The 16,619-nt window shown below is 46.0% G+C and overlaps 3 protein-coding genes across 3 annotated transcripts; 1 reads left to right on the top strand and 2 right to left on the bottom strand.

The window, feature by feature from the left end:
* Window positions 1–7,708: 7,708 nt before the first annotated feature.
* Window positions 7,709–8,572, bottom strand: LOC120105732. The gene has a single exon (XM_039118440.1). It carries the CDS (start codon window positions 8,570–8,572, stop codon window positions 7,709–7,711), a length of 864 nt encoding a protein of 287 aa, XP_038974368.1.
* A 186-nt stretch (window positions 8,573–8,758) lies between these two features.
* Window positions 8,759–12,437, top strand: LOC103697164 (60S ribosomal protein L8-like). The gene is made up of 2 exons (XM_008778970.3): window positions 8,759–9,280; window positions 11,886–12,437. Exons 1-2 carry the CDS (start codon window positions 8,841–8,843, stop codon window positions 12,229–12,231), a joined length of 786 nt encoding a protein of 261 aa, XP_008777192.1. The 5' UTR covers window positions 8,759–8,840; the 3' UTR covers window positions 12,232–12,437.
* Window positions 12,438–13,756: 1,319 nt separating this feature from the next.
* On the bottom strand, window positions 13,757–16,616 carry LOC103697163 (flavanone 3-dioxygenase F3H1-like). The gene is made up of 3 exons (XM_008778969.3): window positions 16,153–16,616; window positions 14,929–15,357; window positions 13,757–14,215 (listed from the first exon to the last, which is right to left on the bottom strand). Exons 1-3 carry the CDS (start codon window positions 16,531–16,533, stop codon window positions 13,904–13,906), a joined length of 1,122 nt encoding a protein of 373 aa, XP_008777191.2. The 5' UTR covers window positions 16,534–16,616; the 3' UTR covers window positions 13,757–13,903.
* Window positions 16,617–16,619: the final 3 nt, after the last annotated feature.

Raw genomic sequence — 16,619 nt, 5'->3', positions numbered from 1 at the left:
CTGTTAATAAAAATCATATTTATTTTAGGGGTTTTTTTCCATAGATACCCTTCTAAATATCAGATTTTGCGTGAATACCCTTTGAAAATTGGTATTTGCATATATACTTTCATAAAACTCTGTTATTGTACAAATATCCTTAATATAACGGTTGTTCTAACGGTGTTAAAAAAATCATATTTTTATTAATTAAAAATAAAAGTAAAATATGAAATGACGTTATTATCCCCCCTCCGGCGCCCGTCTGCCCCCCCTCCCCGCGCCTGTCTTCCCCATTCCCCGTGCCCGACTTCCACAGCGCCCCCTCCCCCCCCCACCTCCCCCCCCCCCCCCCCCGCGCCCGGCTTCCCCCCCCCCTCCGTGGGATCGCGGGAGATGCGATCGCTAGCGTTCGCGACGGCGAGATCGCGATCTCCTTCCTTCCTGGTCTATTTTGTTTTTATTTTTGTTTTTTTTTTTCTCACTCTCTCTCTTCCCCTCTAGAAGTTATCGTAGCTAGGAGCATTTAAGATTGCACTGGTGGGACTTTTACCCTTAGGATGCGTACCATTAAAAAGGATCCTAGCTAGAAGGAGAATTGCAGAGCTCCTTTAATCAGGCATCATTATTGTTCAATACCAAGTTAACGACAAAGATTGAAAGCTGGCTTAATCAAGGACTACAAAGCACAAATACCATAATTAGGAGGTGCTGGGTGACCCATGACTTGAAAGACTTGCAATTGACCTTCGGTCAGAACAGATGACCCATGACTTACCAAGCCAAATTTCATATCACACTATTTTTTATCTATATGACTGATCGGACGGAACTTTCGTCTCCCAGCTCCCCTCCCACGAGGACAAAAAAAATCCCAGACCTTCTTCCAAAATCCAATTCCATTGCAGAAAACTGACACGACCCATATTTCGTTGAGTGTTCCCTCACTTTCTCCCTTCAAAAGTTACAGGAAACAAAAACCAAAAAACAGAAGGAAAAAAAAAAAAAAAAGCCAGCTACCGAGACACCAGAGGTATCAACAGTGTAATAGATCGAGAGAGAATCCTGACGGGCCGAGGTACCTTTGGATTCTGTGAACCTATGCTTGTTGCCATCCTTCCACGCTTGAATCCTACTCCCCTTATAATATTAATCCCATCATCAGATCAATTGCAGAGGTAAATCTAGATACAGCCAATTTGCAAATCCTATTGTATATTTTTGTTATATTCATGAAACAGACCTTTGGTGATAGAACCAAATACATTTTCTAATAAATACAGAATTATAAAGGCTATCACATTAATTAATGTATCTAAATTCTTTCCATCTACTAGGATTTTTTTTTGCGTAAATATCCTTCTAAATATAGAAAATTGTATGAATATCCTTGTAAAGTTACTATTTGCTTGTATACCCTTATAAAAATTTCTATTTGCGCGCCTACCCATTAAGGGTATTTTAGTCATTTTAATTTGAAACCGTTAATTTTTTAACGGCATTAGATGGCATGGGTATAATGAAAAAATAAAAATAAAAATGGATAGAATAGCAAAACAAGTATTTTACGAGGGTATACATGCAAATATCAATTTTGGAAGAGTATTCACGCAAAATCCGATGTTTAGAAGAGTATTCATGCAAAAAACCCTTTATTTTAATTAAAAATAAAATAAAGTTTTGAAATTATTTTTTTATCCTTCATCGCGATCGCCTTATAAATATTTCTTACTGCACATCTACCAATTAAGAATATTTTAGTCATTTTAATTTGAAATCGTTAATTTTTTAACGACATTAGATGGCGTGGGTATATATGGAAAAATAAATATAAAAAGAATAGAATAGTAAAACAAGTGTTTTATGAGGGTATACATGCAAATATCAATTTTGGGAGGATATTAATGCAAAATTTGATATTTAGGAGGGTATTCATGCAAAAAAAATAATAAAAAATTATACTTAAGATTTTTTTTTTCAAAAAAACTATACAAAGATAATATGAGACCTTGGTGTTTTCTGATAGAGATGGCACTCGATCTGATTTGACTCGAATAAAGGAGAATTTATCTGACATATGACCGGTCCAAAATGGATATTAATAATGATAAAATTCATTCCGAATATGAACCGGATATATAACTTTTTACCATTTTTTTTAAAATAAAAAAAAATATATATAAAAATTTAATTTTTATAACTTTATTCAATCTGACTCGTCCATTCTATCCACCTTGCCTTGCCCCAAGACAAGCATAATGAAATAGATATCTGACCCATTGCCATCCCTTTTTTTTTTTTTTTTTGGTGAAAACGGCTACTCATATCATATAGTTCGAATTTGAGTACAGCCCTCCAAATCAGAAGAAAGTAAGAAGTACAACTGTGGGGGGACGTCTGCAACAGACGTCCACAAAATATCACCTGAGTGCCGAGCGACAAAGGAGGCGACCCAATCTGCTGCCCGGTTCGCCTCCCTAAACACATGCGCTGCCCGAAAGTCAGCCATCATCTGAGCCATCCTACGGCTCTCGGATGAGGGGATGGCCATCCCCAAACCGATCCACACCCCGAATCCAATCAATCACCACCGAAGAATCACCCTCGAGGTACACCCGCACAGCCCCGTATACCTGCCTCACATAGGATATACCCTCCCAGGCTGCCTGCAGCTCTGCTCCAATCACTGTAGATCCAGGCGTGCGCCGTCCTCCTGCTGCTATCAACCTGCCAAGATGGTCCCTGATCACAAATCCGACCCCTCCAAACAAACCATCTGCCGACCTGCTGCCATCAAAGTTCACCTTGAGATAGCCAGGGGGTGGGGGTGCCCAAGAGACATAGGCAAACCGTGGCGCTGAGACAGCGTGATGAGCACCCCAGATATCCCTGACCAGCCCAGAGGTGACTACCGAAGTCGCCCCAATGACCTCCCTCGCAAGCCTCGTCGCCCTATCCACCACCATCCTCGGAGTCGCCCTCCTCCCCTCAAAAATACCAGTGTTCCTGTCCAACCATATATGGTAGGACAGGTAGGCCACATAAATCCCCACCTCAACAGATCTGGGGCGTCGCATAGAGCCTCTCAGCCACTGGATCAGACCTGCGCCGACACCACCGAGGCCGATAACGATATCGGGGAGCTACTCCATATGTCGCGAGCCCTAGGGCACTGCAGCAGGACGTGCTCCACAGTCTCCTCAATATCTGCACATACCTCACAACACTGAGAGATCCTCATGCCACGTCGAGCTAACATACTCCTGGTCGGAAGGCAGCCCCACGCCACCTTCCATATGAAAAGTGCCACTCGCGGGTGGACCCGCATCCTCCATATCCACCGCCCCTCAATCTGTCGTACTGGCTCCCTGCTGATCACTGTATGAAGGTCCCTAGCTCGCACCCGTGAGCGCCCTGTCGGTATCCATACTAACCTATCCGCCTCCCCCCTAGGGGTCGCTCGGGCTAGGACCAGCTCTGCTAACTGCTCCCCAAACACCTCCCGCACCAGCTCCTCCCTCCATCGTCCTCCCTCAGCATCCAATAGGTCACTGACCCTCCACCTAGCTACTCTCGCCGAGTCCACCATGGTCGGCATACGACTAAGCGGTACCTCGGTCACCCATCTGTCCTCCATCACATCAATAGACTGACCGTCGCCAATAGCCCATCCGATCTCCGGAAGCACCACCGAAGCTCTAGCACACATCTCCCTCCACACCGGGGAGTGACGACGTCCCATATGCAAACCCGATACCATGGCACCGTACTTGGCCCTCAACAGCGAGGACCATAGACACTCCGGCTCAAGCATAAATCTGGCCACATGTCTGGCTACTAACACCTCCCGCCTCACTGCCAAGTCTTGAACCCCCAGCCCACCACAGCTAGTAGGCTGGCACACCACCTCCCATGCCAACAAATGAACACCACCTCGGCCACTACTCCTCCCCCATATAAAGTCCCTAGACAACCGCTCCAGGGAACGCAGGAACCTCACTGGAACAATGGCATTGGAGAGCAGATAGATAGGAACCGAAGCAAGGACCGAACGCACCAAGGTGATCCTCCCAGCCATAGATAGAGTGTGCATCCGCCAACCCGCTAATCTGCGTCTAATACACAGCTCACTAGGCAAGCAATCCCCACTCCGCAACCGCCGACCAGATAATGGGATGCCCAAGTATATCATCGTGCCCACCTGCTCACCCACCCCCAAAGTCTCCAATATCAAATGCTTCATAGCCAGTCTAGTCTTTGGGCTGAAAATGATAGCTGACTTGGACAAGTTGACCCTCTGACCTGATGCTGCACAGTAGACCTGAAGAATCTGACCTATAACCCGGGCCGTCTGTCGCGTCGACCTGGCAAGAAGCAAACAATCATCGGCGAATAGCAAATGAGATATCGCAGGGGCCCCAATCGCCGGTCTGTAAGCCTCCAACTCCTGAGTATCCACTGCCTGGCGTAGGGATCTAGACAAGGCGTCAACACATATAATAAACAGTAGCGGGGATAGGGGACATCCCTGTCGCAGCCCACCGGATGACACAAAGAACCGGGATGGCGTCCCATTCACCAGAATGGCAAAGGAGGGGGTCCGAATGCAACCCATAACCCATCTAATCCACGTCTCATGAAAGCCAAACCCCTGCAAGGACTGCTGCACGAAATCCCAACTCATCCTGTCATAGGCCCGCTCCATATCGAGCTTGATCCCCATCAAGCTCCCCCTAACCGGGGCTCTGCCAAGATCATACATAAACTCCTGGGCAATAAGCACATTGTCAGAAATGCTCCGCCCCTCCAGGAAGGCCCCCTGCTCTGGACCAATGAGTCTAGGGAGGACAACTCTCAATCTAGCAGCAATGATTTTCGCCGTAGCTTTGTACAAGGTCGTACAAAGGCTAATCGGGCGATAATGACTCGGCTCCGAAGCGTCCTGCCGCTTCGGAACCAAAGTAATAAAGGTCCTCTGCCAGTCTGCCGCCATCACTGCCGTCTCGAAGAACTGCTGTATGGCCTCCGTCACATCTCGTCCTACAATCACCCAATATCTCTAGAAAAACACCGGAGGAAACCCATCCGGCCCCGGGGCCTTGTCCCCCTCTAGGGACCACATCGTCTCTCTGATCTCCCTCTCCGAAACCGGACTAATCAGTGCATCAGTCTCATCCTCAGATACCCCTGTCGAGGGCAATGGGATACCCACAGTGCTCTCCCCTGTAGTCTGCTCGGTCCACCTGGCCCTGAAAAAGCTACCCAAAATCCTCTGAATCATATCCGGGTCCTCTGACAACTGCCCATCCTCGCCCCTGATGGCTCTGATCCTATTCTGCTGCCTCCTGATAACTGTCGCCTGGTGGAAGAACCTGGTATTTCTGTCCCCCTCCACAATCCACTGGGCTCTCGATTTCTGTCTCCAGAAAATCTCCTGCTGTCTAAGGAGGCAGTCATGCAGTGACAAAAGTGATCTCAACTCTACCATCTCCCCCTCCATGAGGCCCCCACCCGAAGCCTCCTGCATCTGTAACCTGGTAATAGCCTCCTCTGCCTCCTCGATCCTCCTGAAGATATCTCCAACCTCCTTACGATTCCACCTCCTCAACCGTCTCCTCGTCAGCTCCAATCTCCGGGACACCCGGTACATAGCGTCACCCCTGACTGGTGTACTCCATGCCTCCCTCACCATCCCCCAAGACCGCGGATAGCAGAGCCACATCTTCTCAAATCTGAATGGGGGTCGAACTGGAATGTGTACATCTGTGCTGACCAATAGAGGACAATGATCAGACGCTATCCTAGGTAGATGGCTCACCCGATGATCCGGATAGCACTGAACCCATCCAACGGTCCCATATGCTCTGTCAAGACGCTCCCACACTCTAGCTCGACCCTGCTGATTATTGCACCAAGTGTACCTGGGGCTCACGAAACCCAGGTCTATCAATCCAGTCGATGTCAGAAAGTCCTGAAACTCCATAATCTTCCTCTCATAGGCAAACGGTCTGCCCCCCATCTTTTCAGAGGAATCTGTAATACAGTTAAAATCTCCTGCTACTAACATAGGGTAACCCACACTAATCAGCTGAGACAACTCCTCCCACAATATCCGCCGCAACCTGAAATTAGTACTGGCATACACCGCAGCAAATACCCAAGGCCTCCTACTGCCCTCTGAAATGACCAAAATCACCTCCTGGGTACAGACATGGAAAACATCCATTTTACATGGTCCCTGCGCCCATGTAACAATAATACCACCAGATAGCCCTTGAGACTCCACTGAGTAGAATCCCCACGACCTCGGTACCGCTCTCCTAGCCTTCTGTAGGCTCTGTCCCGCCAACCGGGTTTCCAAGACAACACACATATCCGGATTGTGCTGCTGCACAACCCTACGAAAGGCCGAGGCGAAAGAAGGCTTCCCCGCACCACGACAATTCCATATCAGGATCTTCATAAATCACTAACGGGCTTGTCACAACCCCCTACCCCTGGGTTGCAGTCATGGAAAACCTGCTCCTCAGAGGTCCCTCCTCTTACCAAATCCACCGGATTCACCTGCTTCGCAACAGCCATCAGTTGGGACAACATACGGTGGTGTTCTCCTTCCCCAGCCATATGTGCTATTTGGTGTGCCATACCACCACCTGCTGCAGACCCAGCCATAGATCCCGTTCCCGCCGTCGTTCCCCTACACAGCCCCTCTCCAGATCCCCCATTCTTCCTTCTTCCTTTGGATTCGATGCTAGAACTTGCTGCCCCCACCTCCTGTCTCCCAGGATCACCCTCCACACAGCTATGTCCGAGTGACGAACCATGGCCCATAGCAACAGACTGAAGGGAAGCATACACAGAGTCAAGCATAGGACCCTTACCTCGCCTGTCGTCGTCCGGAGCCGTCCCACGCCCTTCCCGTCCGTCCGAGCGTCCCGCCTCGTCGAACGTCCTGACCGGAGAGCGTCGTCCAGCTGCCGAGAGATCCGCCGCTACCGAGTTAGCCCTCTTCATCTTCCTACCGGAGGCCGCCATCATCCCACGCCGCGTGGTATCACCGACCCCCCTGCCCTCACGCTCTGCCCGCGGGGGTCGGTTGCTCGACGCCGAAAACGGAGGAGGAGAACTCCAGCTCCTCCGATGACCACCCGCTCCCGACCTTCCTTCCGGGCATGGCTGAAGAGAGCACATCCCATTCAGAATCCGGCCTTTAGGTCCCAGCCCTCGGCATGGGCTCCTAGACCTCTTCCTCGGACTCGGTCCCAGCCCGCCACAACCCGGATCAGCAACCGGCCCATCCCTCGGACCAGACATCCGGCCCGGACCATCGGTCAGCCCACCCTCCTCTGGGCCGATACCCCGGCCCAATGCCTCGTCGAGTCGACCCGGACCCGACCCGTCGCCTGACTCAGCACCTGCACCGGGTTGACTCACCTCACCAGTGGCCACCCCCACACCAGCCATCGCGACATCCTTCTCCGGCGTCTTCCTCCGGGCCACCTTAGAGGGTTTCTGCCACCCTTCAAGGTCGGCCGGCGAGGAGACCCCAGTAGAGTTAGCGCTGGCCCGGGAAGGAGTGATCTCCGGGTCCGACCGAGATCCCGCCACAGTCGTCTCCTTCCTTTGTACCGCCTTCTTGGCCACCGGCTTGTGCCAGGGACGACTCATCACCATCCATGGCCCATACACCGCCGGCTCCTTCACTGCATCAGCTTCCCCACGCTCCGACTCACCATCCCCCCTGATCATCCCCCCCGGAGCCAGGCGTCTTCCTCCCCCCTGTCTCCGCCGTCTCCCCTGAACCCGCCACTGGAGTGAAACGACCACACTCCGGCGCCGAATGCCCAATCTGGCCACATTTGGAGCACGGGGCAGGCACGTTCTCGTAAACGAAGCTTTGCCAGAAGGTCTCCTCGACTCCACCTGTTCTTCCCCTCACCATCGTCCCCGGTTTAAGAGAGCCAGAGCAGTCGAGCTCGATCTTAACTCTCGCGAAGCCAAACCTCCGCCCCTGCTCCGTGAACCCGTCCAGAGCCAACGGATTTCCAGCCCTTGCCGCGATCTTATATATGGTCTCCTTCCTCCAGTAATCGACAGGCAGACGAGGGAGCCGGAGCCAGACAACCACCCTGCCCACCCCCTTGGCGCCAGGCACGAAGTTGGGTTGCCATCTATCCATCGCCACAAGCTGCCCAGCCACTGTCCAGGGGCCGTTCATCACAGCAGCTTCGCGATCCTCCTCCTTGGCGAACCGAAGAACAGTGAATCCGTCCATAAGCGGGAAAGCCTCCACATTGTAGGCCAATCGACCCACCCTCTTGATCTCCTTCGCAATCCACTCACCTGGGACTGTCCTCCCCAAGCTTTTTACGATGACCGCCGAGCTCCGCCACTCCGCCCGTGCATCCTCCAGCTCCTCTTCCGAGATGTCAACCACCTCGTCGGAGAACCTATTCTGCATGAGCTCCAACTCACGGGAAGATGGCTGGTGGCAGGTCCACGCCGGTTGCCGAGCCGGTCCCTTTGCAACGTCTGCCCAAGACCGCTCCTTCATCGCTTCCCCCACCCCCTGCGCCGCAGGGCCCCCAGCCATCCCCGCCCCCGGTCGAATCGGAACCCCTTTTCTCTACCTCCAATATGCCCTCCATTAGCCCAATGGTCCTGATAGTAATATCAAAGGTTCTGAGATCAACACGAATCACGATGCTCCACTCTCGCTCATTCTAGGGCAACCCAAAAGCCTCGTTTCTTCGACTACTAGTCTACTCCCCACCCGATAAATACCCTCTTAAAAGCCCCAAACCCTCGCTCCGTCGCTCCGTGCCCCTTCCTCCTCCTCGCCGCCGCTCTCCGCCGCCGCTATGGGACGCGTGATCCGTGCCCAGAGGAAGGGAGCCGGCTCGGTCTTCCGCTCCCACACCCACCACCGCAAGGGGCCGGCCCGCTTCCGGAGTCTCGACTACGGCGAGCGCAACGGCTACATCAAGGGCGTTGTTACCGACATCATCCACGACCCCGGCCGCGGCGCCCCACTCGCCCGCGTCACCTTCCGACACCCCTTCCGCTACAAGCACCAGAAGGAGCTCTTCATCGCCGCCGAGGGCATTTACACCGGTCAGTTTGTCTACTGCGGCCGCAAGGCTTCCCTCATGGTCGGAAACGTTCTGCCGCTCCGCTCTATCCCCGAAGGTGCCGTCGTGTGCAACGTCGAGCACCACGTCGGCGACCGTGGAGTCCTCGCCCGCGCCTCCGGCGACTACGCTATCGTCATTAGCCATAACCCCGACAACGGCACTACCAGGTCCATTACTTAGCCCCAATATAGGGCTTTTGGATGCGATCTGTTCTCTTCCTAGATCAAAAGTTATGATCTTTTTGGTTTTTCCCCTGATCTGAAAGCGTAATATGCTTCTTTGAGCGGGAAAAATTGGTATCTTTGCCACATCATAGCTTCATGGTCCTCTGGTGCTGCTTCTTTTGATGTTTGTGATTTGTGATTAATCTCGTGCATATGTTCTCGTGTTGGGGATGTTAGTTATAGTGTATGGTGTTGGGCATAATTGATTATTAATTATGACATGAGATCATATTTGCTTGACAAAAATTTGAGGTAGTTTAATGCAGAATTTAAATGCTGAAGGATAGCCGAATTTTTTTAGTCGACTGTTGTGGGGGTTATCTTGATGGTTATTTGGTTGAGATGTGGATTGTGTTGTCTAAGGGTAATGATGCAAAACATGGATTATGCAGCACTGAAAAGTGAAACAATTTCATGAGTCACTGCTATATAAGATGATGCCCTTCATTTATAGTTCAGATTATATTTCATGGTCTTCTCGGTTTGTAATTTGAACATCTGTATGTAATTCTTGAAGGTTTGGGTTGAATTCTACGAGATAAGATTCAAAACGTCTTTTCCAAGTTTTTGATGAAAAGGCTATCAGCAACTTTGAAATAGAACAAGTAGTTCAATTTGCCCTATACTTGCAATTTAGTAGCATCAGTTGTTTGTTTTTCTGTTGCAATTCTTTTAGATTTTATTTATTAAATTTTCGCAAGTTCACAAAATAATGCGTGCATGTTTATATCATTTAGGAATTTGAAGAAGCATCCCTTTTTATGGAGATTCTTTTCAGAAATAAATATCTTTTTTTCCATTACATGTTATTTTTTCTCTTGTCCTTTAGAAATATTCTTTGCTTATTGGCTAGTAAATCTTCTGAAACAAAATCTTTACTTTCCATATTTATGTGATTAAGATACCTCAAGTGTCTATCATTCATTTGCCTAGCATGCAATGGCATCCTTCAGAATAGTATATAGTAACACTTTTAGGAGATCAGCGAGATTTTAATTTAATTGTTTTTATCCCTAAGAATTACATATGCCTTTGAAAAGTGTAGTCCTGTACCCGGTGATAATTTTAATGTGAAGTGGGAAAGTTGTGTATATTAAAAAGACTCGAACAAACACCAACAATTACGAGATACATTTTGATTTTGAATGTTGGATGCATGGTGGAGTATGACAGTAAGTTCTAGTTTCCTCTAGTATTTTGTCAGTATACTTCAACCACCAGTAGGATTTTGGTGTTCTGGACATTCGTATATTGTGGTCTTTTATATGTTTTAAGAGAAGCCTGCCCACCGAACTCGAGTAGCAATACTCCATCTTGTCACCTGTATTGTGCATTATAAATATCACATACCCTCTGGAAGATCTCCTTTAGATTTTCAAGCCTCACTCAGGGGCTGTGGCTTAACCAAGTGATAATGCTGATTGCTTGGTCCTTTAGAGTTCTAAACATATTTGGAGTAATTTTGGTAAATTTTTAGTCGAAATAGAGAATCATTAGGTTTGTTACTTCACAAAAATGTATAAATTTAAATTATGAGTGCGTGCTATCCATTGATTTCCAAATTCTATGGGATCAAAAACCATGAGATTTGTGAACAGAAAAGTCTGTTAGCGTCCAGGAAACCAGTGTGAAAAACTTGAGTGATGGCGAGCCACAAAAACCAATAGGCTAGATTTGATATCATATTAAAAAAAAACTTGGTAGGTGACTGATGCTTGTACCTGTAGTGTTGAGATGCCAAACATAAAATTGCCTCTACTTAGCACTTCTGCTGCCTTTTGTTAATTTGGAAGCCCATGATTGTTTTTAAGATGACATGCAGATTCTGTAAGTGGTAATGTCTACTACTCAACTAACATAATCATTCATCTTACTATTAAAAAATAGATGCTAGATACCTGTTATATTGATGCTAATTTGGTTAGTATTGGTAATAGTTCTACACCAGTACAGCGTCCTTGTCAAATTTTAACTTGTTGGTGATACATCCTACTTCTAGTAAGATTGATGCCACTGTCTTTAGGCTGGTCTAGTTTTCTTATTCTTTTTTGCCTGGTTGAAAGTATATCTGAATTTTATTAAGCTATGCTTTCATGGAATGTAAAGACTTGATGGTCATAAATATTGGTGGATGAGGATCCATAAAGCTGATCCAAATCCTTGAGATAAGAATTGATTATTATGGCTATATAATACTGTTGTGAAGTAGCATAGCAAAATATTCTCATATTCACTTTGCAGAATGCCTTTCTACTTCCGTTTCATGGACTTGCTTGCCCATATTGTTATGCCTCTTTTTTGGAAGCTCCATATAAATTTCTATGAATGGCATGAGTTTTGCTTTCCTCATCGCATATCCATGCACAAACAGTTATGACAGTTGCAGTCCTTCTGGCTACTTTTAAGTAGTTAGGTTATTCGGAAATGTTAGAGAGGGTATCTTGAAAATATTGGAAGCAACACATGAATCACTGGTAGAATGGTAGTCAACCAGGGCATAAAAGATATGCTACCTAGGATTTTGACAGCACTGCTTTCATTCATGCAGGATCAAGCTTCCTTCTGGTTCAAAGAAGGTTGTGCCAAGTGGTTGTCGTGCAATGATTGGACAGGTTGCTGGTGGAGGTAGAACTGAGAAGCCCCTCCTCAAGGCTGGGAATGCGTATCATAAATTCCGTGTGAAGAGGAACTGCTGGCCAAAGGTTCGTGGTGTTGCCATGAACCCTGTGGAACATCCTCATGGAGGAGGAAACCACCAGCATATTGGGCATGCATCAACCGTCCGCCGCGATGCCCCCCCTGGACAGAAGGTTGGTCTTATTGCTGCGAGAAGGACAGGACGGCTTCGAGGACAGGCTGCTGCAACTGCTGCCAAATCAGAGAAGGCTGCTTAGAGAGTTGCTTATATTCTCGTGCTTATTGCTGTTCTTTCATTTGCTTGAGCATCTGTTTGTCGTAAATTGGAAACTCATCTGGATGTTTTGTAGCTAATCTGTTTGGTAGTTTATTGATTTCTGGCCAAGTTGTTTGTGTTAGCAGATCATATTTGGAATTGCTGTTCGGTGAAATTGAAATGCACTGTTTCTTTTGCTTTTTATTAGTGCTGTCGTGTTATTTGAGTTTCTTGGCTCAAAGCATTCAATCTCTTCATTGAACAAATGCAAGCATGAGTCCTTTCATACTTTGCTTTTTCAAGTCCCAACATTCTTAATGTCAAATAATCAATAATATCACATGATCGCCTTATGGATAGCTCCAAAAGAACCAGTGTGGTATTTGCAAGGATGATTATGTATTTAGTCATATATTAACTGTATGATAGCAAAAACTTGGATGCTGATGTAGGTCCACTTCATATGCAAGGATTCTAGTCTCGCATGGTGAGACATATTTTGGATGCTCGTATAGAGCTGTGAAACTTAAATAATAATTTCAAACTAGCTATTTGGGCCAGGTTATAGATCAAATATTAACAAAGAGGGTCGAGCCCACATCCTATGTAGCCTAAGGGGCTACATTATAAGTTATTTAGGGCTAACCATGGGTTCGTAAGATTTGTGATTGAATTTGGTCTGACATCAGGACTTAAAGTGTTATGTTGGGAATATCTTAAATATTTATATAAGATTCAGAAATCCAAATAATATTTTTTCGTTAGTTTTTTTTTTGGATGATGTCTCTTTTGCTCCTCTGACCCCCTAATCGCATGGGCGTACACAATTGGTTCAGTAGTACCAAGAGAAATCATTCAAGGTTGTGTCTTAAACCATAGCTCTCATGGATGAGTGTGTGACAGATGGGTGTTTGATCAACAATTAAGATTGATCCATTGAATTATTTTCTGGCTTTTGATTTAAGAGATTCGGATCACATCTTTAGCAATTAAACTTGTTACTATAACTTATCTAATGAAATTGGATTCTATTTATGTTGCTATGATCTCAGTTCATCTGATGTGAGAACTTTATTTAAATGGCAGCAATCTATGAGGAGTATAGATACAATAAATTTCATCATTAGTGTGATCACTCTCTTAGAAAGGTGCCCACAGGGCCAGAGTTGTTAGTGGAGGGAGAAACCTACTTTTCCTTGGACACAGAAGCATAAACAAGACAAGGAAACATTGTATTTCTAAAAAGAATATAACCAAGCAGGAAGGAAAGCTTTCTTTTCAATTATTTATCTTTTATTTCCTTATCTTTTCGCAAGACGATTTTATTCCCTTATCAAGTTGTCTATTTCGATTGATGGCAAAATGTTGGGCAAAGTTAGAACACACAACCCTTCTGAATCAATTTCTTACATATATTTGTGGAGCTTTGCACCAAAACAATGGGTGGATGGTTTGGAAGCTATATATTGTCTTCTGAAACACTTATTTCTGCAACCAAAAAAAGGTTGAGAGCCCACTCTTTCAGATATATTAAAATTTGACATCTAGATATTTTATTGCAAATGATAAAGGGTTACAAACAGCATCACTCAAAAAACAAACAGCATCACTCGATTTGCCAAACAAAGAGGTATATAGAGAGAGAAAAAGACAACACGTTTGTATCTAATTTATTAAGCTAGGATTTCATTAAGAGCTTTGGGCTGGGCAGTGACCTCTCCGGCCTTCTTCAGCACCTCCTGCTGCTCCATCTTGGCCATCTTCTTGAGCTTGGCAAGCTCCAGGTCCTTGCTCATCTTCCCTCGGTACATCTCAGCGAACGTGATGGGCTCATCTAACACTGGCTTCTCTCCCTCCCTGATTGCCAGTGGGTACACAATTGCCTCAGGGGCTGGGTTTTGGAACGTCGCGATCGACAGCCGTTCATAGTTCGAGTTCACCACCGCCTGGTGGTCGGCATTCTTGAATCGGCCATTACTCAGATACTGTCTCAAGGAAGCATCCAGTTAGAATCAGCAAGAAAATTCAAGTGCTGTTTTAAGGAAGCAGTGTTTGACAGGTCGCTCCGACTTCATCAATGAATGAAATGTATATGGCTACACATTTTTCACAGTTTATAGTTTGTAATTTTCTTGAAACTAAAACAACACACTAGCTCACTTGGCTATGATGTACTCTAGTTTCTTTCAGATACTTTTGAGTACCATTAAGGGTGCATACATTAGCTAAACAATGACATACTCAAGGTAGTGTATCTGTTGGTGGTAATCTTCTAATTAGTTCATTTCAAAGCAAGATATGCCGTCTCGATCTTAAGCTTTGTACCAATATCACATTATCACTGCATCAGTACAGTACGATACATGACCGATTCGACATATGGAACCAATATTGGCACAGTATGTCTCATACCATTCTGTTCCATATGGGAAAACGAAGTTTGCTTTAAAATATTTGTATTACTAGGAAAACCAGCTTTTAAAAATTACCAAGATTTTATCATATCATCCAAGAAAAGCATCCAACTTTGGATCATATCATTCACCCAAGATATTATAAGAAAGACTTTTTTGGGGCATTTTTTTGATATTTTCAAGGCATTTCCACGAGTTTGATTCATGCTAGCACTACTAAAAACGATATTATCATGAAAATGTATTAAAGGAAATTGTATATTTAGTAACAATTTGATACTTACATGGCCATGGTCCCCAAGGTTCACCACTAATGCACCTGCCACTGGCTGAACGGTGATCCATGTCTTACCTCCGTCCCTTGTAGCCTGGAGGCCACCTACTTGGTCCTGGAATAGGAGGGTGATGGTGCCCGGGTCTGTGTGCCTCTTTAGGCCAAGGGTGAGGTCCGGCTGGGGGCATTTGGGATAGAAGTTAACCACCACCTTCTGATCCATGTCCACACAAGCCTGGGTCAGTGCCTCCTTGTCAAGCCCCATGGCCTCAGACAATACTCCCAGAAGCTTGCATGCCAGGTTCATCAGCTTCTCGCTATACCACTCGACGGTGGATTTCCACCCTTCCGGCTTGTCCGGCCACCTTGAGTAGTCCCGAGCCCGAATCGGGTATGAGAAGAATGTTACAATTTCTCTCCAGTCTTGCACTGCTTCCCCCTGCACATATCATTCAGGCAATGGAAAAATTTTTGACAACTAGAATGTTAGTTTCTTCTTCTATGCTGTTTGAATACAATCTTCTTGCTCATTAATTTGTGGAGCCATTATTTTTATAGGTTTTTTTTTTGCATATCCTCTTAAATATTGAAATTTAGATGAATATCTTCTAAAATTGATATTTGCACATACTACCATTGGCATGCTAATTCTATGCTTGTCAGTCAAAATGCGAAGCCAACTATGAGAATATGGAGGTGTCTGAGGTATAAAATGTAAGCATATATTTGATCAAGATTATTTTTTGAATATAAAGGCATTATATGAGTTGTTGAGCTCTTGTTAATTCATCCCCTCATCCAGTAACATAACATGAAGTAATATTGTAGGAGAGGAAAGGTGAGACTCATAGTGGACACATGAATCACACAAAAATGATAAAAATGGTGTTCATATTTTATTTTCCATGCATGCTTCACTGCTTCTCGAAGGCTAATAAAAAATGTCAGGCTTTCTAATTACAGTTCCTTACTATCTGTAGAATTCATTTGATTCATTCAGAACATAATCAACATCAAGAAACAATAGTAAATTATATAGTTTATTACAAACTTTTTTTTTAAAGAAAATGAATTAAAACACTAAAATAAATGAGTTCTGCATTAAAATGAAGAGAATATCAGCGGACTTTGAGATTTATGTTAGGGCCTTTCATGACATTACCCTCTATTTTTCCTTTTGAGAATTGAGAGAGACTTAAAGCAGTTGCACCTGTTCTAATTAAGAACGCCATACCTGGAGATGGCTGGAAACTATGAATCCACCCTTCTTGCCGCCGGACATGTCGAACCGGAGTTTTTCCTCCGGCGGCAGTGCGAAGAACTCCTTGGAAAGCCTCGTCATCTCGGAGATCAACTCTGCATCAACACCATGATCCACCACCTGGAATATCCCCCAGTCCTCGCACGCTGCCACAATCTTGCGGCAAATCTCCTTTCTCTTCTCACCACCTTCCCCTTCCTCCTCCTCGTCGATCCCTGCCAACGATATCACGGGGATATCGTCGCTGAATTGGTTGTACGCCACCTTCGGTCTCTCGTCCTCGTCCCGAATGAAGCTCGGACGCAGCGTCTTCTCGTCGGTGGCCGTCGGAAGGAATGGCGTGGCAGGTGCCATTTCTTCGATCACTGATCTCTTTCTTCTTCTCTAACAGTGGAATTCTTCTAAGTTGGATGTAGCTGAAGAGGCCAGTGGCCATGGAG

Source organism: Phoenix dactylifera, unplaced genomic scaffold, assembly GCF_009389715.1.
Source record: "Phoenix dactylifera cultivar Barhee BC4 unplaced genomic scaffold, palm_55x_up_171113_PBpolish2nd_filt_p 000352F, whole genome shotgun sequence".
In the NCBI taxonomy this organism is placed as follows: domain Eukaryota; kingdom Viridiplantae; phylum Streptophyta; class Magnoliopsida; order Arecales; family Arecaceae; genus Phoenix; species Phoenix dactylifera.
The sequence above is the reverse complement of the archived record's forward strand: the minus strand, read 5'-3'. Positions and strand labels throughout refer to the sequence as shown.

Bases quoted from the DNA above. Each gene is read 5' to 3' on its own strand.
- LOC103697164 (XM_008778970.3), top strand. From the start codon at position 8,841: ATGGGACGCGTGATCCGTGCCCAGAGGAAGGGAGCCGGCTCGGTCTTC. The intron at 9,281-11,885 runs GTCCATTACTTA...TCATTCATGCAG, and splicing joins CCCGACAACGGCACTACCAG to GATCAAGCTTCCTTCTGGTT.
- LOC103697163 (XM_008778969.3), bottom strand. From the start codon at position 16,533: ATGGCACCTGCCACGCCATTCCTTCCGACGGCCACCGACGAGAAGACG. The intron at 15,358-16,152 runs GTATGGCGTTCT...TGATATGTGCAG, and splicing joins TAGTTTCCAGCCATCTCCAG to GGGGAAGCAGTGCAAGACTG. The intron at 14,216-14,928 runs GTAAGTATCAAA...TCCTTGAGACAG, and splicing joins ACCTTGGGGACCATGGCCAT to TATCTGAGTAATGGCCGATT.
- LOC120105732 (XM_039118440.1), bottom strand. From the start codon at position 8,572: ATGGCTGGGGGCCCTGCGGCGCAGGGGGTGGGGGAAGCGATGAAGGAG.